The sequence below is a fragment of the Gadus macrocephalus genome, chromosome 17, assembly GCF_031168955.1.
Source record: "Gadus macrocephalus chromosome 17, ASM3116895v1".
Taxonomy (NCBI): domain Eukaryota; kingdom Metazoa; phylum Chordata; class Actinopteri; order Gadiformes; family Gadidae; genus Gadus; species Gadus macrocephalus.
The window spans coordinates 12504971-12526177 of NC_082398.1; the positions used below are offsets into that span (position 1 = coordinate 12504971).

At 46.1% G+C, this 21207-nt stretch overlaps 1 protein-coding gene across 1 annotated transcript in view; it reads left to right on the forward strand.

Moving 5' to 3' along the window:
- The first annotated feature begins 766 nt into the window (after positions 1-766).
- The window catches only part of ablim2 (actin binding LIM protein family, member 2), a 50990-nt gene continuing 30549 nt past the window's right edge, over positions 767-21207 (forward strand). Inside the window, 3 exon segments of the mRNA XM_060076544.1 lie at positions 767-1243; positions 9150-9356; positions 19228-19411. Coding sequence (XP_059932527.1) covers positions 1228-1243; positions 9150-9356; positions 19228-19411 — 407 coding nt within the window. The 5' untranslated portion in view covers positions 767-1227.

The following is a 21207-nucleotide window of genomic DNA, read 5'->3' on the forward strand; positions in this document are numbered from 1 at the left end:
TTATTCTGAATTCCAATGGATGCATGATCGAAGAAAATTAATGTGGGATGGACGGATAGTTCAGAACCTATTTTACAAGCAATTTAACGTTGATTTATCGAAAGGAATAAGGAAAGAACCACAGAGAAAAAGTAAAAGGACAGAATAGTTCCCATGTTAAATTCCTTATTGAATTGATACATTTTGCACAAGTTTGTGTGTGTGTCTGTGTGTGTGAGTGAGCTTGTATGCATGGGTAAGTACAGGTTTGTAGATTCCCAAATGACCATCTGTAAAAACAATGGGGCAGCCTTCTCCTTCCCAGAGTTCTCTGCAGTGTGTCTGAACAGTCTGCCCCCCAGAGGGCCTCAATCGAGGCTGATCAAACCTCACTCAACATCTTTTTTTCCCCATCATTCGTTGTTGTTCGGCATGTTTGCCTCTGATGACATTCTTTTAGGAAAAAATTAAAGATTCAAATATTTTGGATCTGATATAAAAAAAGTCAGAAGGAACTTTCCATGTCTATCTGTTGACAATGAGACACAGGTGCAATGTGAACCTCCCCACGTCTAATGCACTTTAAAACATTACAGACAATTGAAGTGTGAGGCGGATTTTAGGGCACCTAAAAAGCTGCTGACGTCATGGCAGAGTAATTGGCCGAATACAACAGGCCAGGTTCTAATAGTAAAACAGCAGATTGGGTGCCTAAATTTAACTTGGAGGAGGGGGCGGATATCCATGCCGGGGGAGACGCCACCGGTCATGCCTGATAAGAGACTCTGATTGCGGTAAAGGACAGTGTGTGTGCGACAGATTTCCCAAATGTGGCGTCATCCCTTTTTGAAGCTCCAGAAGCTTCTATTAATATAAAAAAAGATAGCACCGACATACCTTCAGAGAGAGACGGAGAGAGAGGGAGCATGAGAGAGCGAGAGAGAGAGGGTGAGAGAGGGAGGGAGAGGGCGAGCGAGGCATAGAGCGAGAGAGCGAGAGAGCGAGAGAGCGGAGTACCGAATGTGAGCTGAGGTCTCTCTATCCCCTGCCGGTCATACCGGACAGTGAAACTCGTGTTGCTCTCCGTGCCGCAGCAGCAGCAGCAGCGCGCGACTACACGCTCCTCGGTCGCCGTACGTTCACACTGACCGAACACTTCGGGGATTTCACTATATTGTTTTTTATCCGCCCTTATAAAAAACGAGGATACACGTTTGGCTACGGACGAGGATCAGACTCGAATTTACCATGCCGGAGGAAAAAGGTAAATGCTTAAGGAAGGTGTTTACTGCCAGACACATACATATACACACAGACACACACACGTACACACGCACGCACACGCACACGCACACACACACACACACACACACACACACACACACACACACACACACACACACACACACACACTGTTGAATGACTATGCAGGCTATTCATATCCTATCCTACTTGTTGTTCATTACGCTATTGGAAGATTTCGTGTGATTTATATCGCGTTTTGATTGGTGACGACTCATGCCTCATTGTATCCATTCACAGCCCCCCCCCCCCCCCCCTCAACCCTGTAATGCAATCGCTGCTACCACCATCACCAATTCTCACTATCGACCTGACACTTATAAACACCGTCTGTGTATGTGTGTGTGTGTGTGTGTGTGTGTGTGTGTGTGTGTGTGTGTGTGTGAGAGAGCATGTGAGTGAGAGCATGTGAGTGAGCATGTGTGCATGTGTACGTACATGTTTGTATCACTGTCAGTGAAATTCCCAAATGACAAGCTGTAAAAATAATGGGGCAACATTATATTACCCAGAATTCTCAGCGGTGTGCCTCTTACAGCCTGGGCCCAGAGTGCTTTCCCAATATCGTCCGGTTTGCCCGAAAGCCCGTGCACGACACCCCCCTAGCAACAAGGCTGTTGTTTGGGACCCCTGCCCAGATCCCTGACATCATAGGCCGGGCCAGTTGGGCTCCCCACCCCGGACAAGACGCCAGGGTGGCGGTCCTATGGGGAGGAAAATAGCCCGCTATTGGATACTTTGTTGGTTATAGGTGTTTGTAACATCCTGCTTCTCTATATCGGTGTGTGTCTGTTTGTGTGTGCGTGTGTGTGTATTTCAGTTACAGGAGCTCTTTAAATGTGTCGTGGAATGATGGAGTGATGGAATGCAATAGTATGTATAACCTACATGCGTGTGTGTGTGTGTGTGTGACTATGTGTGCGTGTGTGTGGGTCTGTGTGTGTGTGTGTGTGTGTGTGTGACTGTATATGTGGTGTGTGTGTGTGTGTGTATGCGTCTGTATCTGTGTTTGGTGTGATTGTGTGACTGTGTATGTGTGTATGTGGGAGCATGCAACCAACGACCCCCTCTTCATTCAATTATACGTTCCTTAGCAGCCATGGTACTGGTTTGGTACTGGTTTGGTACTGGTTTCCCCCAATAAACAATAAACGGCCAACCCCCTAGGACTATTCTCCATAGTCAAGTCCTCACGAGGCAAGTTAAAAGGTAAACTGTTAACAATTTACAGTGTAGGTCCCTACCTTAGGTCCACATTATGTGTGCTTTAAGAAGCCTGGAAGACCTGAAATACAAGGTCATATTAACTGGGATTCTTGTTTTTAGGTGTGGAACACACGGCGACACATGTCAATGTTTATCCAGTTCTGCGTGGTTATATTCCCCGGGGTATCTAGACAGAAGAATTTAGAATGACATGCTTAAGTCGCGTCTGCACATGTGTTTAAACACACACAGTCTCTCCGCAAGACTTGGGTCTCCTGCAAGGGCAGCATATTCCTAGGGTTATGGTGTAACGGTTGGCTACATGTTAGATGCCGACCCTCTTCAAACTGGCTTCTGTCCAGTCTGCCTGTCTGCCAGTCTGCCTGGAAGTCAAATAGAGAGACAGACAGACTGACAGACAGTTAGAAACGTTTGAAGAAGAACAGGGCGACAGAAGTCCTTGAAGAAACCTTGTTCTGCTTTTAGCTAATATTGTCGTTACTCTGTGTGTGGCCTGTTATGAGCGGTATGTACCGTAAAAATGTGCAATGTGAGCTATATTTAGACACTAACTGACAGCGTGTGTTGTCATGGGCGTGTATTATTACAATGCGGTAGCCAGGCGTGGCAATCACAGGCAGAGTGTAGAAGCAGCTAGTGCTATCCTTTCAGACTCCGAGTACCCCGAGAAGGGAGTAGCAAGCATTTTTTAAGTCTAGCTAACATATTGTGTCCTAACTCTAGGATGAAAAGCACTTTGTCTGTGCCATATAGAGGATACAAAACAGTTGGGTTTTAGCAAGAACATCAGTATTTTCCAGAACATCAGAACTGGAAACACTCTGTTTCCTATTAAACACACAAAAACTGCAGAAAAGGGTTGTGGCAAAGAGGTACACATTCGCTTCTAGCCTAAACCTAATGGTAACATGGTCATGAGGCAACAGTGATGTTTTGGGGGTACTGAAGAGGAGCAGGTAGGCTGGCCTCGGTATTCCTGAGGTGTTGAATCCCCTCTGGCGTACCCCAGAGTGTTGGACACTGTCCTCGCCTTCCCGGCCCAATAACTGCCATCCAAGGAATTTATGTCACATTGTTGCTGTTTGGAAGCCCAATGGAATTAGGTTCTTCAAACACGTGTGATAGAAATCGATCTCCATCCACCTCTCATGAAGATGCTGTTCTATAAATGCTGAGTCATGGTGGTTTTCCGTCATGATTAAAATCACACATTAGACTTTCAACACAAAGGACTATGGTAGCTTTATATTGACATGTTGTGGTTATTGCTATGTCATATTGTCTGTCGAGGAGCGGTCACATGACCCCGAGGGCATTATACAGCACAGCTGCTCTCAGGCAGGTGTAGAGTTCCTCTGCGTTTTTTCTCTCTCCTCTTCTTTAATTTCCCCTCTCCTATCCTCTGTTATTCTCTGCATTGTCTATGCTCCTCTAATTTCTCCTCTCACCTCATCTCTCCTCTCCTCTGCTCTCCTCCTCCTCTCCTCTTCACTTTTCTGTTCATCTCTGCTATCCTTTGCCCTCTTCTCCAACTCTCCTCTTCTCCCTTTCCCTTCTCCTATCCTCTGCTGTCCCATGCTCTCCTCTCCTCCGCTCTCATAAGATGATATAATGTCGGCTGCTTTGTTAGCATGCCACATCCCTTATGAATATGCTGTCAACATCTCTGTTGTTTGCTCTCAAGCGAGTAATGGAACTATTTCCCAAGCTATGCTCCAATCAGAGCTAGAGGAAGAAGATGGGACGAGAATGTATGTACAAATGCTGATTTGTCTCCGCCTGTCATTCCTAAGTAAATACCACTCAGTCCCGGGAAAATGACAAACATTCCATCGATGCGTGTTGCAGGACCATGTGGAATTCAAGGGTAATTCTACTGGCTGGGTTTCCACCTCCAGGAGAAGAGAATAAAACATCACAATCCCTCAAGCTAGCTTGATATGAGGGAAGTTTAAGTCGATTGAGTCGATTGTGACCAAACTACAGGGATCGATACATTTTAGCCACAGAAAGAGATTAAAGGACATGAGGGGGCCCCCAAAACAAAGGATAATAGTGGCTTAAGGTGTCGGGTTTGAACCCCAACATCCGCAGTTTACCTGATGCCACAACATTCCAACGTGGCTTTCACCAGAAATCCCCCTTCTGTGTTTCCGTCCCTGTCTTTCGGAAGAGAACTGTTTAAACTTCGGAAAATGTAACCCTGGCTCTTCCACAAGCTTCCATTGTGTCATGTCATCCACTGAGGTCAATGTATAGATGATGACCACCCCCCCCCCACACACACACACACACACCCAAACTAGGTGAGAGGTCCACAGCTCTTTGGCCCTCAGGTTGTAAGTAGCCCCTCCCAAAGTTTTCCCGACATCCCATAACAGAAGCAGAAAACTGCTTTTTCAGGGACTTGTTGTGACAGCAGGTAAATGATTCAATGTCACTGAAACATTTGACATCTTTTTGGATAATACAGTGAGCCCAGACCTCTCCTTCTCTCTGTTTTCGCCATACACCTCTAGCCCATCCCTTCCTTCCCCTTTTGCGTTGTATTTCCTAGGTCTTAAGAGAGTGTGAGATAAGGTATAGTGTGTTTTGATGAGGTTCAAGGGTTAAGAGCAGCACAATACCCTTATACAACACCTAATGGAAAGACTAACAGGAATGGTGGGCTCATTAGCCGCACATTAGCCTCGCGTGACGGCAGGACTGTGGACAAAGCACTTGTAGTTCTCCCCCCTGAAAGCACCAGCTAGGGCTTGAGGGGGTGCCTATACTGCAGAATCCGAATGGCAAGGGGCAATTTTAATTGGCATGGCTATTTCATTTTAAATGCTCTGAAGTTCCCAAGCTACATTCAAAGTTGATCAAATCCTCTGAGAAAAAAGTAAAATAGTGTCAATTCAAGCGGTCTTTCCGATTTAATTTGGAGAAACAGGAATACACATTTGATTTCAATTGGTCAACTTTGAACATAGCATTTCAATTGAACTTCCTTAAGGTTTGGTAGTTGGCACTCAACCGAAAGAAGCATTGTCGTGGGGAAACCTGATCGTTATTATCTCCTGGCCCCCGTCAAAGGGCCCATGAGCATGCTTCACAGCTGGAATGTGGCAGTGGCCTGTGGAATCCCTGTCGGGGTTAAGGAGCGCTTATTTTTAGTCCAGGGGTGCCAGGAGAGGTTACTTATGGGACTGTCTCTCTCACGATACGGCTGCCTTTATGTTCTTGCTGTGTCAGTTGGTATGCTAGTTGGAAAAGAAGTAACCGACGATTGACTTCCTTCATGTAGTTGCCAAACTTTTTTGAGTACTGTACCCCTTTAAATATATCAGCGCCTTATGAAGTTCTGTATTATTTGCATAAAAGTGGATATCGGTTAGCATGGGGTAAATGAAGGGAAGTAAACTCTCTCCCCAAATTGTGGTCATACTTCTGCTCTCTATTTCTGGAACCTTCCCGCCGATCCCCTGTGATTCACACTGGCACCTCTAGGGGCCAGAGTGTGATTCCCGGAGGCACGGGTCGCGTGCCACTCGTTGAACCTCACCTTCCACGTGTAACAAGCAGAGGAACGGAGTGCAGGCTGCAGATAAAGGACATGATTGTGAAGGCTGATTGCGTATCACAGAGAAAATCAGTCACAGACAAAGACAGCACACAACAACCTCCTTAAAATATGCAAATAACCACCATGTTTTCGGCCACGCGGTTCAGAACCCTCCGATTTGTTTGTTCTGCTTTCTGAACGGCGCGTTGTGTGTTGTGCGCCCTACACATCATTCACATTTTATATTTCATTCAGGGGATTTTTTTGATGCTTTTATTCAAAGCGACTTACAACCGTTCATTCACACATTCACACACCGACGGCGAAGATGACCACGCAGGGCGACAGCCAGCTCACCAGCAGCAGTCAGGGTGAGCCGTCTCACTCAGGGACGCCTCGATACTCAGCTAGGAGGAGCCGGGGATCGAACCAGAAACCTTCCGGGTACCAGTCAACCCGCTCGACCCGCTCCTGAGCTATGTCGCCCCGACACATCACCAACTATGTGCCCCCTTTGCATACCCTAGCCTAGCCTCACTCTTAAGTGTGCTTTCATACAGGCTCTATCTGCACTCTACACCGGCATTTCATTCCCGTTCCAGTGTCCCCCTCTGGTATTTAATGTACGGGTGGTGACCAAAATAAACCCTGTGTGGGAAGGAAACTGCACGCGCTCTGCTGTGACCTTTGAGCAACAACGACATCATCACCGGCGTCAGCGGCAATGGCGGTGGGCGCCGGAGACAGACACGAGTGCGGCTGACTGACGATACGGACAGCTGAGTCCTGTCGGGGTGGAGGGGGACGAAAAGGGGGAGGGAGGGAGGGGGGAGAAGTCGTCTTCTGTGCCAATAGGGTTTGATGGCTCCTCCGGGGCCCCGCCCCCTTTTTTGCGTTGCGGTGCATTTGTTTTTCTAACATGAAGTTGGGGGGATACGGGATCCCTATGACAGGTGCACATGTCAGCAGCTATGCAATGTATGGGACCCCCCCCCCCCCGCGCACTCCACACACACACACACACACACACACACACACACACACACACACACACACACACACACACACACACACACACACACACACACATACTTTCTCTCGTGCTTTCTCTCTCCATCTTTGTCACAATCATTCCCTCACTCTATCTCTCTCTCTTCAGCTCTCCTGCTCTTATCCACTCTCACACCTATTTATCGCCTTGTCTTCTTCTTCCTCTTCTCTCTATACTTTGTGTAAGCGTCTAGTAGCCTCTCTCTCTCTCCCTCTCTCTCTCCTTCTCTCTCTCTCTTTCTCTAATCTTCTCCCTCCCAGCTCTGATCTCTCTGTCCTTCTCATCTTCTCCTCATCATGTGGTTTCAGTCAGCTTCACCCCACACTATTGTTTTAGCCTCTCTCCTGAATCCCAGTCTTTATGAGCCAGCTTGACCACATGTATCTCTAGGATGAGTTGCGAGCATTAGCATCAAAAGATATCGGGACGGGCAATACAAACTAAAGTCTAAAGTCTGGGTCCAGTTTTGTGTGTGGGATTGTCTTGCAAACACTATGGCCCAGATGAATCATTATTCATCATTATCATCATCATAGCAAATCATGCCACATCATAGCATATCATAGAATGAGTATATAATGAGATTGGATACAGTTAGGCCTGGCAGTCTAATGCATCGCAGTCCAACCAGATGCTGGGGCAACTAGCATAGTGAGTTCAGGTATGGATGTAGTGTATAGCGTACTCACGAACACGTGCCTTCTTTATAAATAGCTAACCACTGTTTTCCCCATACTGGGTGAGATCTATAAAAGCTGTGAAGATAATGTGTTACTTCTGCTGGTGTGTAAATCACAGGGATCTCCCTGTAGCAATTAACACAGGCCTGAGGACACACATTCATTTCCGCTCTCTCTTCCTCTCTGCGGAAGAGACCATCGTTGAAGGAGCTCTCGCTACGTCACTAGTCATTAGGTGAACTAGGTTGAGTCCTGCTGGAGAATGAATTTCATAAACATGTGGTCCAGGGACTGTTAAATTCTCTAAGTGGTGGTGGAGGGATGGACAGAGCTTTAGAGGATGAAAGGCTTGAGAGAAAGAGGAAGGACAAGGGTAAGAGAGAGAGAGCAGCAAACTATGGCTGGAGGGGATAAGACCGGAAAACACAGGCTTCCTTCACATAGACTGAATCATCATTGGAGAGTATTCCCTACCTACTAAATTCTCTTACTCTCTCTCTCTCTTTTACTTTCTCTCAATTAAATGAATGGCAAAGGGCTTTATTGGCAATTTATGTCAATTGTCAAAGCTCTCTCTCTTGTTCTGCTCTCGCTCTCTCTTTCTTTCTTTCTTTCTTTGGTTTCTCTCTCATCGTCTCTTCGAGAAAGCAAAGCTGTTCTCTCTCTTTGAGAAAGTCCAGACTTGGTTGGACGGTCACCTGTCAAAATTCATGTCGTTGCCATGGCTAAACATGTGTTTGGAAGAACTGGTATTAATTGCATGAATTATTAGTCGATTAATGGTTTATCGTCTTCGTTTTGAATTAGTATTTTTTAAATAAACATGTCAATAAAAAATTACAAATTTTTTTTGAAGTGTTTCAAAGTAAGGCAGAACTTAGTAGTCTCATAACAAGAGCAGGGATGTTCGATATATCGTAAAGCAGTTCAGCGTGTTCCGTTTGTGTTTTGCCTGAGTGGTTGTCACGGTGATCTGGAGGCGATGATGATCTGCCTCCCCTTGATCTGTTTCATCGCAGATGGTCACAGAAAACACTGCCGTTGGCGTAGGATATTTCTCCTCTGTCGGAAGACGAAATCGAACACAACATTGTGCGCCACACCCTCCAGCCCACGCTCCGTCACGATCACAACTGCTTTGTTTTTGTTTGATTGCAACTGCGTCAGAAACACATACACCCACAATCTCACACAAACACACAAACACAAGTCTTACACTCCCTTGAGTGTGTTTTTTTTACGCATGTTTGTGTGTGTTGGCTGGTGAAGATACGGCTCTGATTTATGTATGCGACGTGGACTGACCTGTGATCTAACAACTCTCTCTCCCTCTCTGTCCCTTTGTCCCCCCCCCCCTCCATAGTGTTACAGCAGCAGGCTGTCCACAGCCCTCTGGAGCAGCCAAAGCCCAAGCAAGGAGCCCAAGGTGGGGCAGGAGGAGGGGGAGGTGCAGGCGGAGGTCGCACGGGAGGAGGCCCCATCCCCTGTCAGAACTGTGGCAAGCCGTGCAAGGGCGAGGTGCTGCGCGTGCAGAACAAACACTTCCACATCAAGTGCTTCGTCTGTAAAGGTACCTCACCGGGCCCCTCTCTGACGCAGGTCATAAGGACAGTACGGCAGCGGTTAGGGCTGTGTGGTTTGACTCCCAGCCGAAAGAGGCTGGGTTTGGACTCCGATGTCTGAGTCCACCTGTAGGCATCCTCGATCAAGATGCCCTAACCTGGCTGCTCCTTCATCGTCAGTAGCTTTGGATTGAAGCTTTGGCTTGACCTCATAGTGAAGAGTTGATGTGTTTCCTCCCAATATCTTCAAATCCAGTTCCTGGGTGTGTGTGTCTGTGTGTGTGTGGGCGCGTGAGTCATTGTTTCTGTGTGTGTGTGTGTGTGTGTCTGTGTGTGTGTATGTGTGCGTGTTTGCGATGGGTGGATGCAGGTGTCACATTTTTGTGGGCTGTGTATGTTGTACGAGTATGTATGTATGTGTGTGTGTGTGTGTGTCTGCATTCAAGCATCTCACCACTAGCCTCGTGTCCGCCGCCGCCACCGCTGTTGTTGTTGATCAACACGGCGCTACGGTTGCTAGGCAACGGGCGAGGTCGCTCCACAATGTCGAGCAGCTTCCCTCCGGAGTCTATTGCGTTTCTTCTTACATCAGCAATGCAGCCCCACCAGATCGCCCCCCCCCCCCTCTGTCAGCCCCACCCCTGTCAACCGGCTCCCTGATGCAGACAAGAATATGATATATTCATGTTTATCTAGATCAGTGGCATAAACTGGGGGTCACCACAGAGGGCCGAAGGGATCTCGGGATGGCCAATATAAAGAAAACAATAAACAATATCATTTATTTATTCATTAGAATCTGAATCTGAATCTGAATTACTTTTATTACATCTTGTTGTACAAGTACACAAAGATTAAAATGATCAGGCTTGGTTCCTTAACAGCCACAAAGCAGCAACAATACAAGATAAAGTAAATAAATGAAGGAGAAATAAGTAAAAATAAGTAAAAAAATAAGTAGCAGCATTAAAGCATTAAAAATACATTCATGCCTTGTCCCTTTCATTTTTAATTGAACACTCAAAGGTTTTATTGTATTGATGAGACTCCAATTCTTATATTGAGCCAGACGCTTGCATGCTCGGCACCCAAGAAGGCATATAAATACCATGTTGTTTCTACCATCAGACGACACCCCTACACACACACACGTTCACGCATGAACACGTGCACTGTGTTCATGCGTGAATGTGTGTGTGTGTAGGGGGTGTCGCACGCACACGCATCTGTGCACACTCCTGGGCAGGCAGTTTACAGTTTCGAAAAAAAAAAGTTTCCATAGGTCAGATGGGAGTGTCCGCATACCACCTCTAACTCTCCATCTGGAGTCTGCCTCTCTCTGCCTCGCTGCCCGCCGTAAAGGCTGAGGTACAGGCAGTAATACGCAGCATGTTTGCCGAGTCTGCACCACACATTCAAGTCTAGTCTTAGGAGAAAGCGAGAGAGAGAGAGAGAGAGAGAGAGGATGCTAGACGCTTATACTTTTATTCCCCGTATAGAGGGAAGTTGAAGGTTTAATAGTTTATTGTCACAGTGTTCCCTTAACTTGTCTTGTTGAATTCAACTTAATTCAAATTGTTGCAATTATTTAAACGTCTTATTCTTTAGACACGTCTCCCACCCTCCCCAGTAAGAAGGGGTAAGCCGTCTCTCGGTTTGCTTTTCCCCACATAAACTTTATTTATATTGTTTTGTGGAGCCAAGGGGCCCTTTGGAGGCTGTAATTGTAATAAAGGGCAGTACAGCTAAACTTGACTTGGCACACATTCACAAACACAAACACACAGAGAGAAAAACGGCAGACTAATCAAGCTATTCCGTAGCCAACTGCAACCCGATTCAAGTATTCAGGTTGTTGACAGACTGGAATATCCGGATGGGTGCGGGGATAAAATAAATAGTTTGCTGTCGGATTAAGTTTGTCAAACAGCAAACGCATTGGCAGGTTCAGTTAGGCAGTAAATGCCACATTTTGCGATGTATGTACATTGCAAAGCGACATACAGATAATATCTAGATTACATCCCTGTCTAGTTAGCTCCTTGGTATCAGAGCCATCAGTCTCTTTCCAAATTGAGCTAGAAAAAAACATTCGTGCACCTCCTGTGTCTGGATTAGTGTCGGTTTCAGCTAGCCTGGGAGCTAGCCAGTGTATTATTAGCCTTAGCACTTTGTAAACATGTCTGATAAGCAGGGACAGTGCAAAGGGGATCAAATTTGTATTTATTGGCTGATTAACACCAGTCACAGCCTAAGCAGCCAAGCTAACTTAGGCCAAAATAATAACTAATAATAATAAAAAACAAATAGATAGCAATGCCATCAAAGAAGACATATTCCTCTACTTCTAGGAAGTATTTAAATGTCGACTTGCAGTTTTTGACAGACATCCTGCATCGGTTTGACGTGAGCAGCAGAAACAGTTTGATCTGCTCACAATCTCTGATTTAATATTCTGGCTTTCATCTACTATTTGAAGCATACTTTTCCTTGATGCACCCCAACGAGTGCCAGACCGACGCACTTAGCGCTGTGAAATGTTTGGGACTGCTTTGCCAACGCTAATTGACGTTTTTCACTTCAGCGGCTATCAGCACCCAGCTGTGTCGTCAAGGAAGTGTGTTTTGTTTAGTCGCGGAAATGCACACCACGTATCTGCCTCTGTCCAGACCTCCCGGGGGAGTCAAGGCACCGAGCTAGCCAAAGTCTGACCCAAAGCTGTTAGCGCTTTTTACAGCGGACCCATCGCATCACCTCAATAGCATTTCTCGCATAACAAGGGAATACTCAGCTGCCAATAACACACAAGTAGATCCAAACGCAAAACCCCCCGGACACACCCTCGCTCTGGAAGTGTTCTCAGCGCACAGCGATGCTAGCTAGAGTTTGTCTGCACAATGAGCAGTGCTGTTCTGCTTCTCTGTTACAATGATACTCGCGCTGTGGGAATCGTACATCACTCCCATGTATAGAAATGCAATGACTCAGGCAGCAGACTCACTCACAGACTTTAATTAGCTTTGATTCGTTTACTTCAAATAATCATATGTGACGGTAAACATCGCCGATGTGCCACATTTTCAAATAAATACATGCAAATGTTACTTTAGTCTGCGCTTTGTCCATTGACCACAACAACTTCACGTGTGAGCTAAAAAACAACACAAATTCAGACTACCCATAACAGAACAGAACAGAACAACCTTACCCAAGGCCATTTAGCCTCCTCTGCCACCCGCACCATTGTTAACCATCGCTAACTGGGACAAGATGGCTGCCCCCCCCCCCCCCCCCCCCCCCCCGTTCACACACCCCTCTTTAGGGGGAGAGAGTGGGAGAAAGGGAGACAGAGGTAGGAGTTGTACTGATAACAGCTGGTTGTAATGTTCTGAGCTGGGTGTTGCCGGTCGGGCCTTCTTGGAACCGGTCCTGAAGACGACGTAATTGCGGATGGTGGGGACGTGCCGTGTGTGTGTGGGGGTGTGGGGGTGTGTGTGTGTGTGTGTGTAAATTAGCCGTTATTTGAGCATTGTGGGGCAGAGCGCAGGGTGTGTCCCAGGGGAGGCCTGTTCCTCGTGTCAGACCTTCAGATTGTATGGCTCTGGGTTTCTCAAGGCCTAGTCCACTTCTTTACAAATCGATGGCAGCAGGCTTACTGCTACTCAAGGTCATAGCAACACCCCACACAGACAGATACTAACACACACACACACACACACACACACACACACACACACGCACACGCCTACATAGATATATTGATACACTAGGAGATACACACACACACATTTATACATACATAGAGAGATACACACACATACATACACAAATAGACAGAAGCAAGGAGATAGACAAAAAGATACAGTTACAAACACACATGCACACAGTCCTTGTGTGTTCGACCACCATTTGGGACACACATCGAATCACACACACACACACACACACACACACACACACACACACACACACACACACACACACACACACACACACACACACACACACACACACTATAATCACACTATAATGTCGGTGAAGTAGTTCTCTTGGTGCAGATACATGGGCCCTTTTTAAAGTATTGGACATAGTTTGACTCTCTACTATTCTCTCTAATGTACAACCTTTACAATGTCCATACAGGCGCAAACACACACACACACACACACACACACACACACACACACACACACACACACACACACACACACACACACACACACACACACACACACACACACACACACACACACACATGGAATTGTATTTAACTATAGTTTATCCTACTGCCTATAGCTCTGTTTCTGTCCAGCTAAATTGTGCTTGATATTAATGCTGCAAGAGTTAGGAGTTTGATTCCACCTATTTGCACTTAGCCATTAATTTAATCTGAATATAAAACGTTCTACTTCCTCAGATGCATTCCTTTGTTGATGCTTGTGAGAAACCTATTGAACACGTGCACACGTACGTGCACTTTCACATTCTTCTAATCTTGCATTGCCATTCTGGATCCAGTTCTTCATGTCCTGGGCCAAGATGTTATCCATAATCCAGGCAGGTCTTGGGTTGTGCACAACCCCCCATGCCAGCTCACGTGAAGGTTCATTTGTCAAATAATCAGCGATGAAGAAAAGCAGAACTACCAACAGAATACCAGGCTGACTCCTCTGTGTGTTACAGGCTGATTCCTCTGTGTGTTACAGGCTGATTCCTCTGTGTGTTACAGGCTGATTCCTCTGTGTGATACAGGCTGATTCCTCTGTGTGTTACAGGCTGATTCCTCTGTGTGTTACAGGCTGATTCCTCTGTGTGTTACAGGCTGATTCCTTGTGTGTGTTACAGGCTGACTACACTGTGTGTTACAGGCTGATTCCTCTGTGTGTTACAGGCTGATTCCTCTGTGTGTTACCAGAAGTGAATCTAATTGGTATTAACTGTAACAGGCAGATGGCTAGGCCTCCGGTATTGCATGCGTGCGACTTTCTCGAGAACTGCAAACAACTTCACACTTGACTAGATGAATGGTTGTTGAGGAAATCAAAGTAGAGACAGACATACAAACATACATTAAGAGAGACTATTAGTTAGATAGTATTCAACTTCATAGCGAACATGAAATATTTAACTGGCTTCTGTCATTGCTATGTTAACAGCTCGCTATTTTGTCCCGGGCTGTTAAGCTATTAGGGACCATCTATTCCCGGGATGCTATTCCCGGGAACAACAGCATTCCCTGTGAAAGTAAAATAGCTTTGAGGTTTGAAACATTTGAGTTTAGCGAAACCAAATGGAAGACAATGTACCATGTCCAGTCTGTCTCTCGTCATCAGTTGGTGGATGTTCTGTGGCGAGCGATGGAGAACGAGCTGTACCCAGCATGCCGTTCTGCGGTGCGACAGCCAATAAGGGACTCCTCTCAGCACTCTACACAGTGTGTACTTCTAGCTGTAGTCACACACTACTAATAAATATGTCCCGTAGATCTCAAGAGCTTGCACTCGACACCGCACGTCCTGGGGTGCTCAGCATCAACCCACCCGCCAAGTGGGAAGTCGATCGCATGATTGTGTTGTCGAGAAAACGACTGAAGGCCAGGCAGACAGACAGAAAGACTCCTCTAATTACAGTTAGATGTGAGCGAACACAAAACCTTCGAGAAGATGTGCTGCCTTTTACAGCAGGCGAGCGGTCACCCATACCTAACCTGATCTTTCCAGGGACACACATAATTGGACATGATAGGTGTAATGCTCTTGGATTAAAGGGAGTGTGTTTACGTCTGTTAGTCTGTCTGCCTCTCTTAAAACATGTTCTGCCTGTAACCTGTGATTGGCCTTCTAGAATTCTTTCTAATTTGAGCCAATATTGTGAAATGCGAGGCTAAATTTAGGTGTTCTCTGTGTGAACACAGAGAACACACATAAACTTCATATAAATCCAGCTACAATGTCACCTTAATTGAATTTGAAGGGACAAGTTCCAAGTGCTCATGTCTTTCAACAAGATTATGTTCACATTTTAAGACCGAGCCTCAATGCTTTTTTAAACCCCTTTCCCTCTGGTATCGACTTTTGAGAGTTTGCCCAACATTCAATGCTAATTCATGAATTCATCTTGTGGTCTGGCATACTAGCATGTAAGGTATGCAAGTACCAGACTGTCGTTTGTTCTAGAAAGAAAAGCAGGAAGTATAATTGACCAAAGGGCCTTTGTTTTTAGTGGTATTTTGAGAGTTAGCTCCTTTTAGCTTCCTCCCTGTCTTTGTTTTTAGCATCAGCGTCCTTGAAGGAAGAAGGATCATACCACCCTTTAAGCATTGTTTGCTATAGAGCTTCAGAGCGGGGTCAACCCTATGTTCCCCGGGTCCTATGTTCCCCGGGTCCTATGTTTCCCGGTCACATACATATCGGGGAACATAGGAGCCTTTTTGGGAAAAGCCTTTATTTTTTTTTTAAATAAAGGCTCCTATGTTCCCCAGTCTCATACAAGGACCCGGGGAACATAGACACGCTCCCCTTAAGAGCTAGCTAGCTAGCATAAAGGATTAGCTAAATCTCAGCCTTGATAGCTTCCAAGTGCATAATAACCCCCCCCCCCCCCCCCCCCCTACACACACACACACACACACAATCAAACGCCCTGCCGTTGTCACAGTCACAGAAGCTTTTATGATAATTATGTTTTTACCAGCCAGTTTGATTGTGTTTGCTTTCACTTTGTTTGTGTGTAAGTGTGTGAGAGCTTTTGAGTGAGTAGTTCACTGAGTGAGTGAGTGAGTGAGTGAGTGAGTGAGTGAGTGAGTGAGTGAGTGAGTGAGTGAGTGAGTGAGTGAGTGAGTGAGTGAGTGAGTGAGTGAGCCATCATGAAATTGTGTGAGAGAGTGAGTGAGCAAAATTACGGAGCGATTGTGTAAGTGAAAGAGGGATTGGTGGGGGACGGGAAATAAATCTTAAACTCATTTCACTTCCTTCCGGCTATGGGGGTATGAGTGTGTCACTCTGTATGGGGACCTCGGTAAATCACAGCACGGCAGTCCCTCTCTATTGTCCCCCGAGGCCCCGCGGTACACACAGCTGGTATCGGATCGCCACTACTCTCACTCAATGGCTTCCCCCGGACCACAGAGTCCATCCAGCATCCCCACCTCATCCTCCGTCCCTCTTAGACAGGGGCGGCGAGGGGGGGTTCCTAACATTTGTTTTTCTGTGACTCACCACCCGTGGTGGAGCAACTTTTGGCCTGGGACCCACCCCATATTCTGTGCAAAATAGGCAATTTGATCTTGTTGCCTTGTAAAAGACATGTGGGTTCCGGTGTGTATGCGTGTGTGTGTTGTGTGTGTGTGTGTGTGTGTGTGTGTGTGGTTGTCTGTATTTGTGTGTGTGTTGGTTTGAGTATGTGCCTGTGTTTGTGTGTGTGTGTGTGGTTGTGGTTGCGGTTGCGGTTTTAGGTGTGTGTCTGTGTGTGTTTGTGGGTGTGTGAGTTTTTGGTGTTTGTGTGTTTGTGTGTGTGTGTGTGTCTGAATGTGTGTGTTTGTGTGTGCGGGTATGTGTGTGTGTGTGTGTGTGAGTGTATGTCCATGTGTGTGTGTGTTTGTGTGTGTGTGTGTGTTTTTATGTCCGCATGATCAAGCTTTGCACAATGCAGCAACAATGCCAAACTAAATAAGATCAGTAGTAGTCTGTCTCAACCTCTCCATCTCCAACCCTTTTCCATCGGGGCCTTTGGACATGTTCCACAGCACCACCACCAGAGCATGAGCTCATGGCCTCAGCCACATTCAACCAGGAGCCACCTGAAGCGGGTAATGTGGAAGCCCATTGGCACCGTGCCACGCCCCGTACCAACCAATGGGAGAACTGCTCCACTGGAAAATATGTCATCAGTTTCCGGTGGGGGGAGAAAAACACTCGGCAGGCTTCCATTGTACTGTGGTGTTTTTAATGCGCCGTCCAACCGTGGGAGAAACTGATAAAAGCGAGGGAAAGCGAGAGAGTCCATTAAATAAGCAGGGAAAAAGTTGTGTCAACGTTGAAAAAGGTGTTTTTTATCACATCCGTCGAAGGGGTTTACAACAAAACAGGGTGCTTTGGGGGTACAAAACGGTAATGTTTAAAGGTCGAGGCAGAGTTGAATGTACTTGATTCAAACAACGGCAGACATTGTGGATCGATCCTTTGGGCTGGGAGTCGAACACCCTCACCACTAGTTAAACTCAGTGTTTGATTCAGTGGGGCATTCGGGTTTGAACCCAGAAACTTAAGGCTAGGGGTCAACATCACTGTGTAACATCAGTGTGTACCGATATGGTCATTTTCTGCAAACCAAATGCATCATTTAAGACAAGACTTGGCTTAGTCTCACAAGTGGTTTGTGCGTTGCCTCTGGGTGCGTGTAGATGAGAATTCTGCATCATCGCTTCATCATTTTCCGGTTGTCCGACCGCTAACGTTAAAGACGTATAGTCCTGCTGACGATATGTGAAGATTTAGAACTTTTACAAAAAGCGGCAAACCTCACATTTGTTCTCCAGATGTCGAAAGTTGTTGGCAACTGTGAGTTGTGTAACACGCATAGGAGTGAGTGTGATTCAGAGACAGCTCCTGAATCACTACATGTCTACATGATCCTTGAGCAAGATGTCCTTAGCCCTATACCTGCTCCTTAATGGCATGAATCTTAAATAAATGAATTAAAGATTTTCATCGCCTCGAAGAAATGGTCATTCAGAGTGTTTAGTTAGCGTATGGAATTTGACATTTTAACGACACTTGTGATGCACCACTGTATGGAGGCAGTGCCTTTACTTGCAACACACCACTATATAGATATCAGCACATAGCATCAGGATACGGTCATACAACAAAGTGGTGACCTGCTCCAGTCCTGCATCGTAAAACCATATAGAATAGGGGAGGGAGGGCGGGAGGGAGGGCGGGAGGGAGGGAGGGAGGGAGGGAGGGGAGAACACAGTGATGTTTACAGTGCTTTATAGAGTGTAACGGATGTAGCATTTTGTGTTTTCATGTTTTTATGGCTGTTGTTCGTGCAGGGTTCACCAGCAAGGTGTGATGACATGGCTATGGAAACCCTGGTTGAATAACCCGTGTGTGTGTATGTGTGTGTGTGTGTTTATGTGTGTGTGTTTGTGTGTGTTTGTGTATGTTTGTGCGTGTGTGCAGCCACCTGCAATGCAAACATAACTACGTTTTGTGTGCCGACTGTATTATTATACTGTCTGTGTATTCTAGAGAGAGAGATAGAGGGAGAGAGAGAGAGAGAAAGAGAGTTTGTGGGATGTGTGCATGGAAACGAGACAAAAACAGAACATTTATGGAGCTTCTGGCTGCACTGATCTGTTATGTGTTAATAAAGGTCAGGCAACACACACACACACACACACACACACACACACACACACACACACACACACACACACACACACACACACACACACACACACACACACACACACACACACACACACACACACACACACACACACACACCAGAGTATTAAGGTGAAAGATGCATGTGTCAAACTGGTTCCATTGTCAACAACATTTTTTTGTCACTACGTGTGTGTGTGTGTGTGTGTGTTTTCATATAGAGGAATTCTTACAAGGAAACCTTACAAGAGAAGATAGAGACAGCATGTTGTCAATTGCATTTAGCATTCACCGTCTAGTTATTTGGTGTATAAATAACTAGTCGAAATAATGGACTGCTTATTGCTCCCAATCAATGTTTATCATCAAACTAATCAAATTCTCTCTTTCCTTCTCTCTGTCTTCCCCAATCATCCCCTCTTCTCCTCAAATGATCCCTTCCCTCCCCCGCCTCGCTCTCCTCCCCCACCTCCCCCTCCCCCTCCAGTGTGTGGCTCAGACCTGGCCCTCGGTGGCTTCTTCGTGCGTCAGGGCGACTACATCTGCACCCTGGACTACCAGCGGCTGTACGGCACGCGCTGCTTCAGCTGCCAGGAGTTCATCGAGGGGGAGGTGGTGTCCGCCCTGGGCAAGACCTACCACCCTCGCTGCTTCGTCTGTGCCACCTGCAAGTAAGGGTTACCCAGGGGTGGGACGGATGGGACCTGGGGTCGGTGGTGGTGGGGGGTGGTCATGGAAGTCCGCCGGGATCCGGGGAATAGTGCGGGAGGATCGCTACGATAGTGACGACTCGTATGTCAATAAACTGTGAGGTTGTGATAATGGATGTGCCGACTCTGTGACCTCAGAAGTGTGGATTGCTCGTTGGTTTGTGTGTTCAGAAGGGCTAGGAAGGAAGGGCTATTTGTGTGTGTGTGTCTACTGGTTTGTGTTCACTGGGGGGGTGTTGGGGGGGGGGGGGGGGGGGGGGGGGTCACAAAGACAATTTCATGTTTTCCATGAAAACTTACATTTTTATTCAACACTTTTCAGCTGTGCTAATTATTGCACAAGGTTTTCTAATCATCAATTAGCCTTTTAACACGATCAGCTAAATAATGTACCATTAGAACACAGGAGTGATGGGTGCTGGAAATGGCCCTCTGTACACCTAAGTAGATATTCCATTAAAAATCTGCCGTTTCCAGCTTGAATAGTCATTTACCACATTAACAATGTCTAGACTGTATCTCTGATAAATTATCTTCACTGAAAAAAACGGTGCTTTTCTTTAAAAAATAAGGACATACGTAAGTGACCCCAAACTTTTGCACGTAAGTGTACATTTCTACATTTACATATGATTGTTATTTATTGGTCGCTGCTAGTTAAAAGCTTCATGTGTTAGCAAAGTGGGAAACCTTTTGCTCTGCTTGAGCTTTCCGATCTCTGCCTACTTCCCATCCACTCCCGTGGATGCAGAGACGACGGCCTCACTGCGCCACTTTTCCCACGCTCGAGTCACGACTGTATCCCAGCCCCCCCCTTTACCTTCTATCGAGGTTTCCGAACGATCACACGACTCTCGTCCCGCGAGCGTCGTCTCCTCAAGCAGAACCCGTGGCTCACCGCTTCACCGCAGTAAGGGTGGGGAGAACAGAGGGAGATGGAGAGAGAGAATAGGGCGTATTATCACACAGACGCCATGCATCGAACCAGCTAGCCTCGCCGATCCGTGGCTAAAAAATAGACAAAAACACCCTTTCACAGGTTTCTGTTTTGTAATTTGTGGTAGATCAGGGAATCACGCTCACTTGGCAGAAGGTTGGGAGCTTGTGTGATCTTTGCAGGGCTTGTGTGTGTCTGTGTGAACAGCTGAAGATAAAAGTTGTTCTCATTAGCGGTTAATCTATCGTATGTACAATGTGGTATCTTTTTTGTATTGATCGTCAAAGTACTGATTTCATAATGATAAAGGATGTCAATTAAATTATATTGATAACAAGATATTCACAAGGGAGTTATAAATAGGAAAAGACGCAAATAAGGCGCAGTCCACTGGTTCTCACCAAATTTCTATCCAGTGTATTTCCTTTTTTTGTGTGTGCGTATGTATGTGTGTTTGTGTGTGTCTGGGTATCTGGGCAAGATGAGATGTGTATGGTCACTCATTTCGGCCACTTAACGTATTACAAGAACGGTGTTAGATTACCCTTTGACATCTGTGTGTGTGTTTGTGTGTGTGTGTGTGTGTGTGTGTGTGTGTGTGTGTGTGTGTGTGTGTGTGTGTGTGTGTGTGTGTGTGTGTGTGTGTGTGTGTGTGCGTGTGTGTCTCTCAGAAGCAGGGGATGCCTTTTATTTAGCATGAATAATTCATCAGTCTTCTTATATCTCTAGTCTATATCTATTTCTCAGCTTTGTAATTTGTCCATCTTGAGTTTGTCTAATGGATGCATGATTGACCTCTTAGTCTTGTATAACACTTATT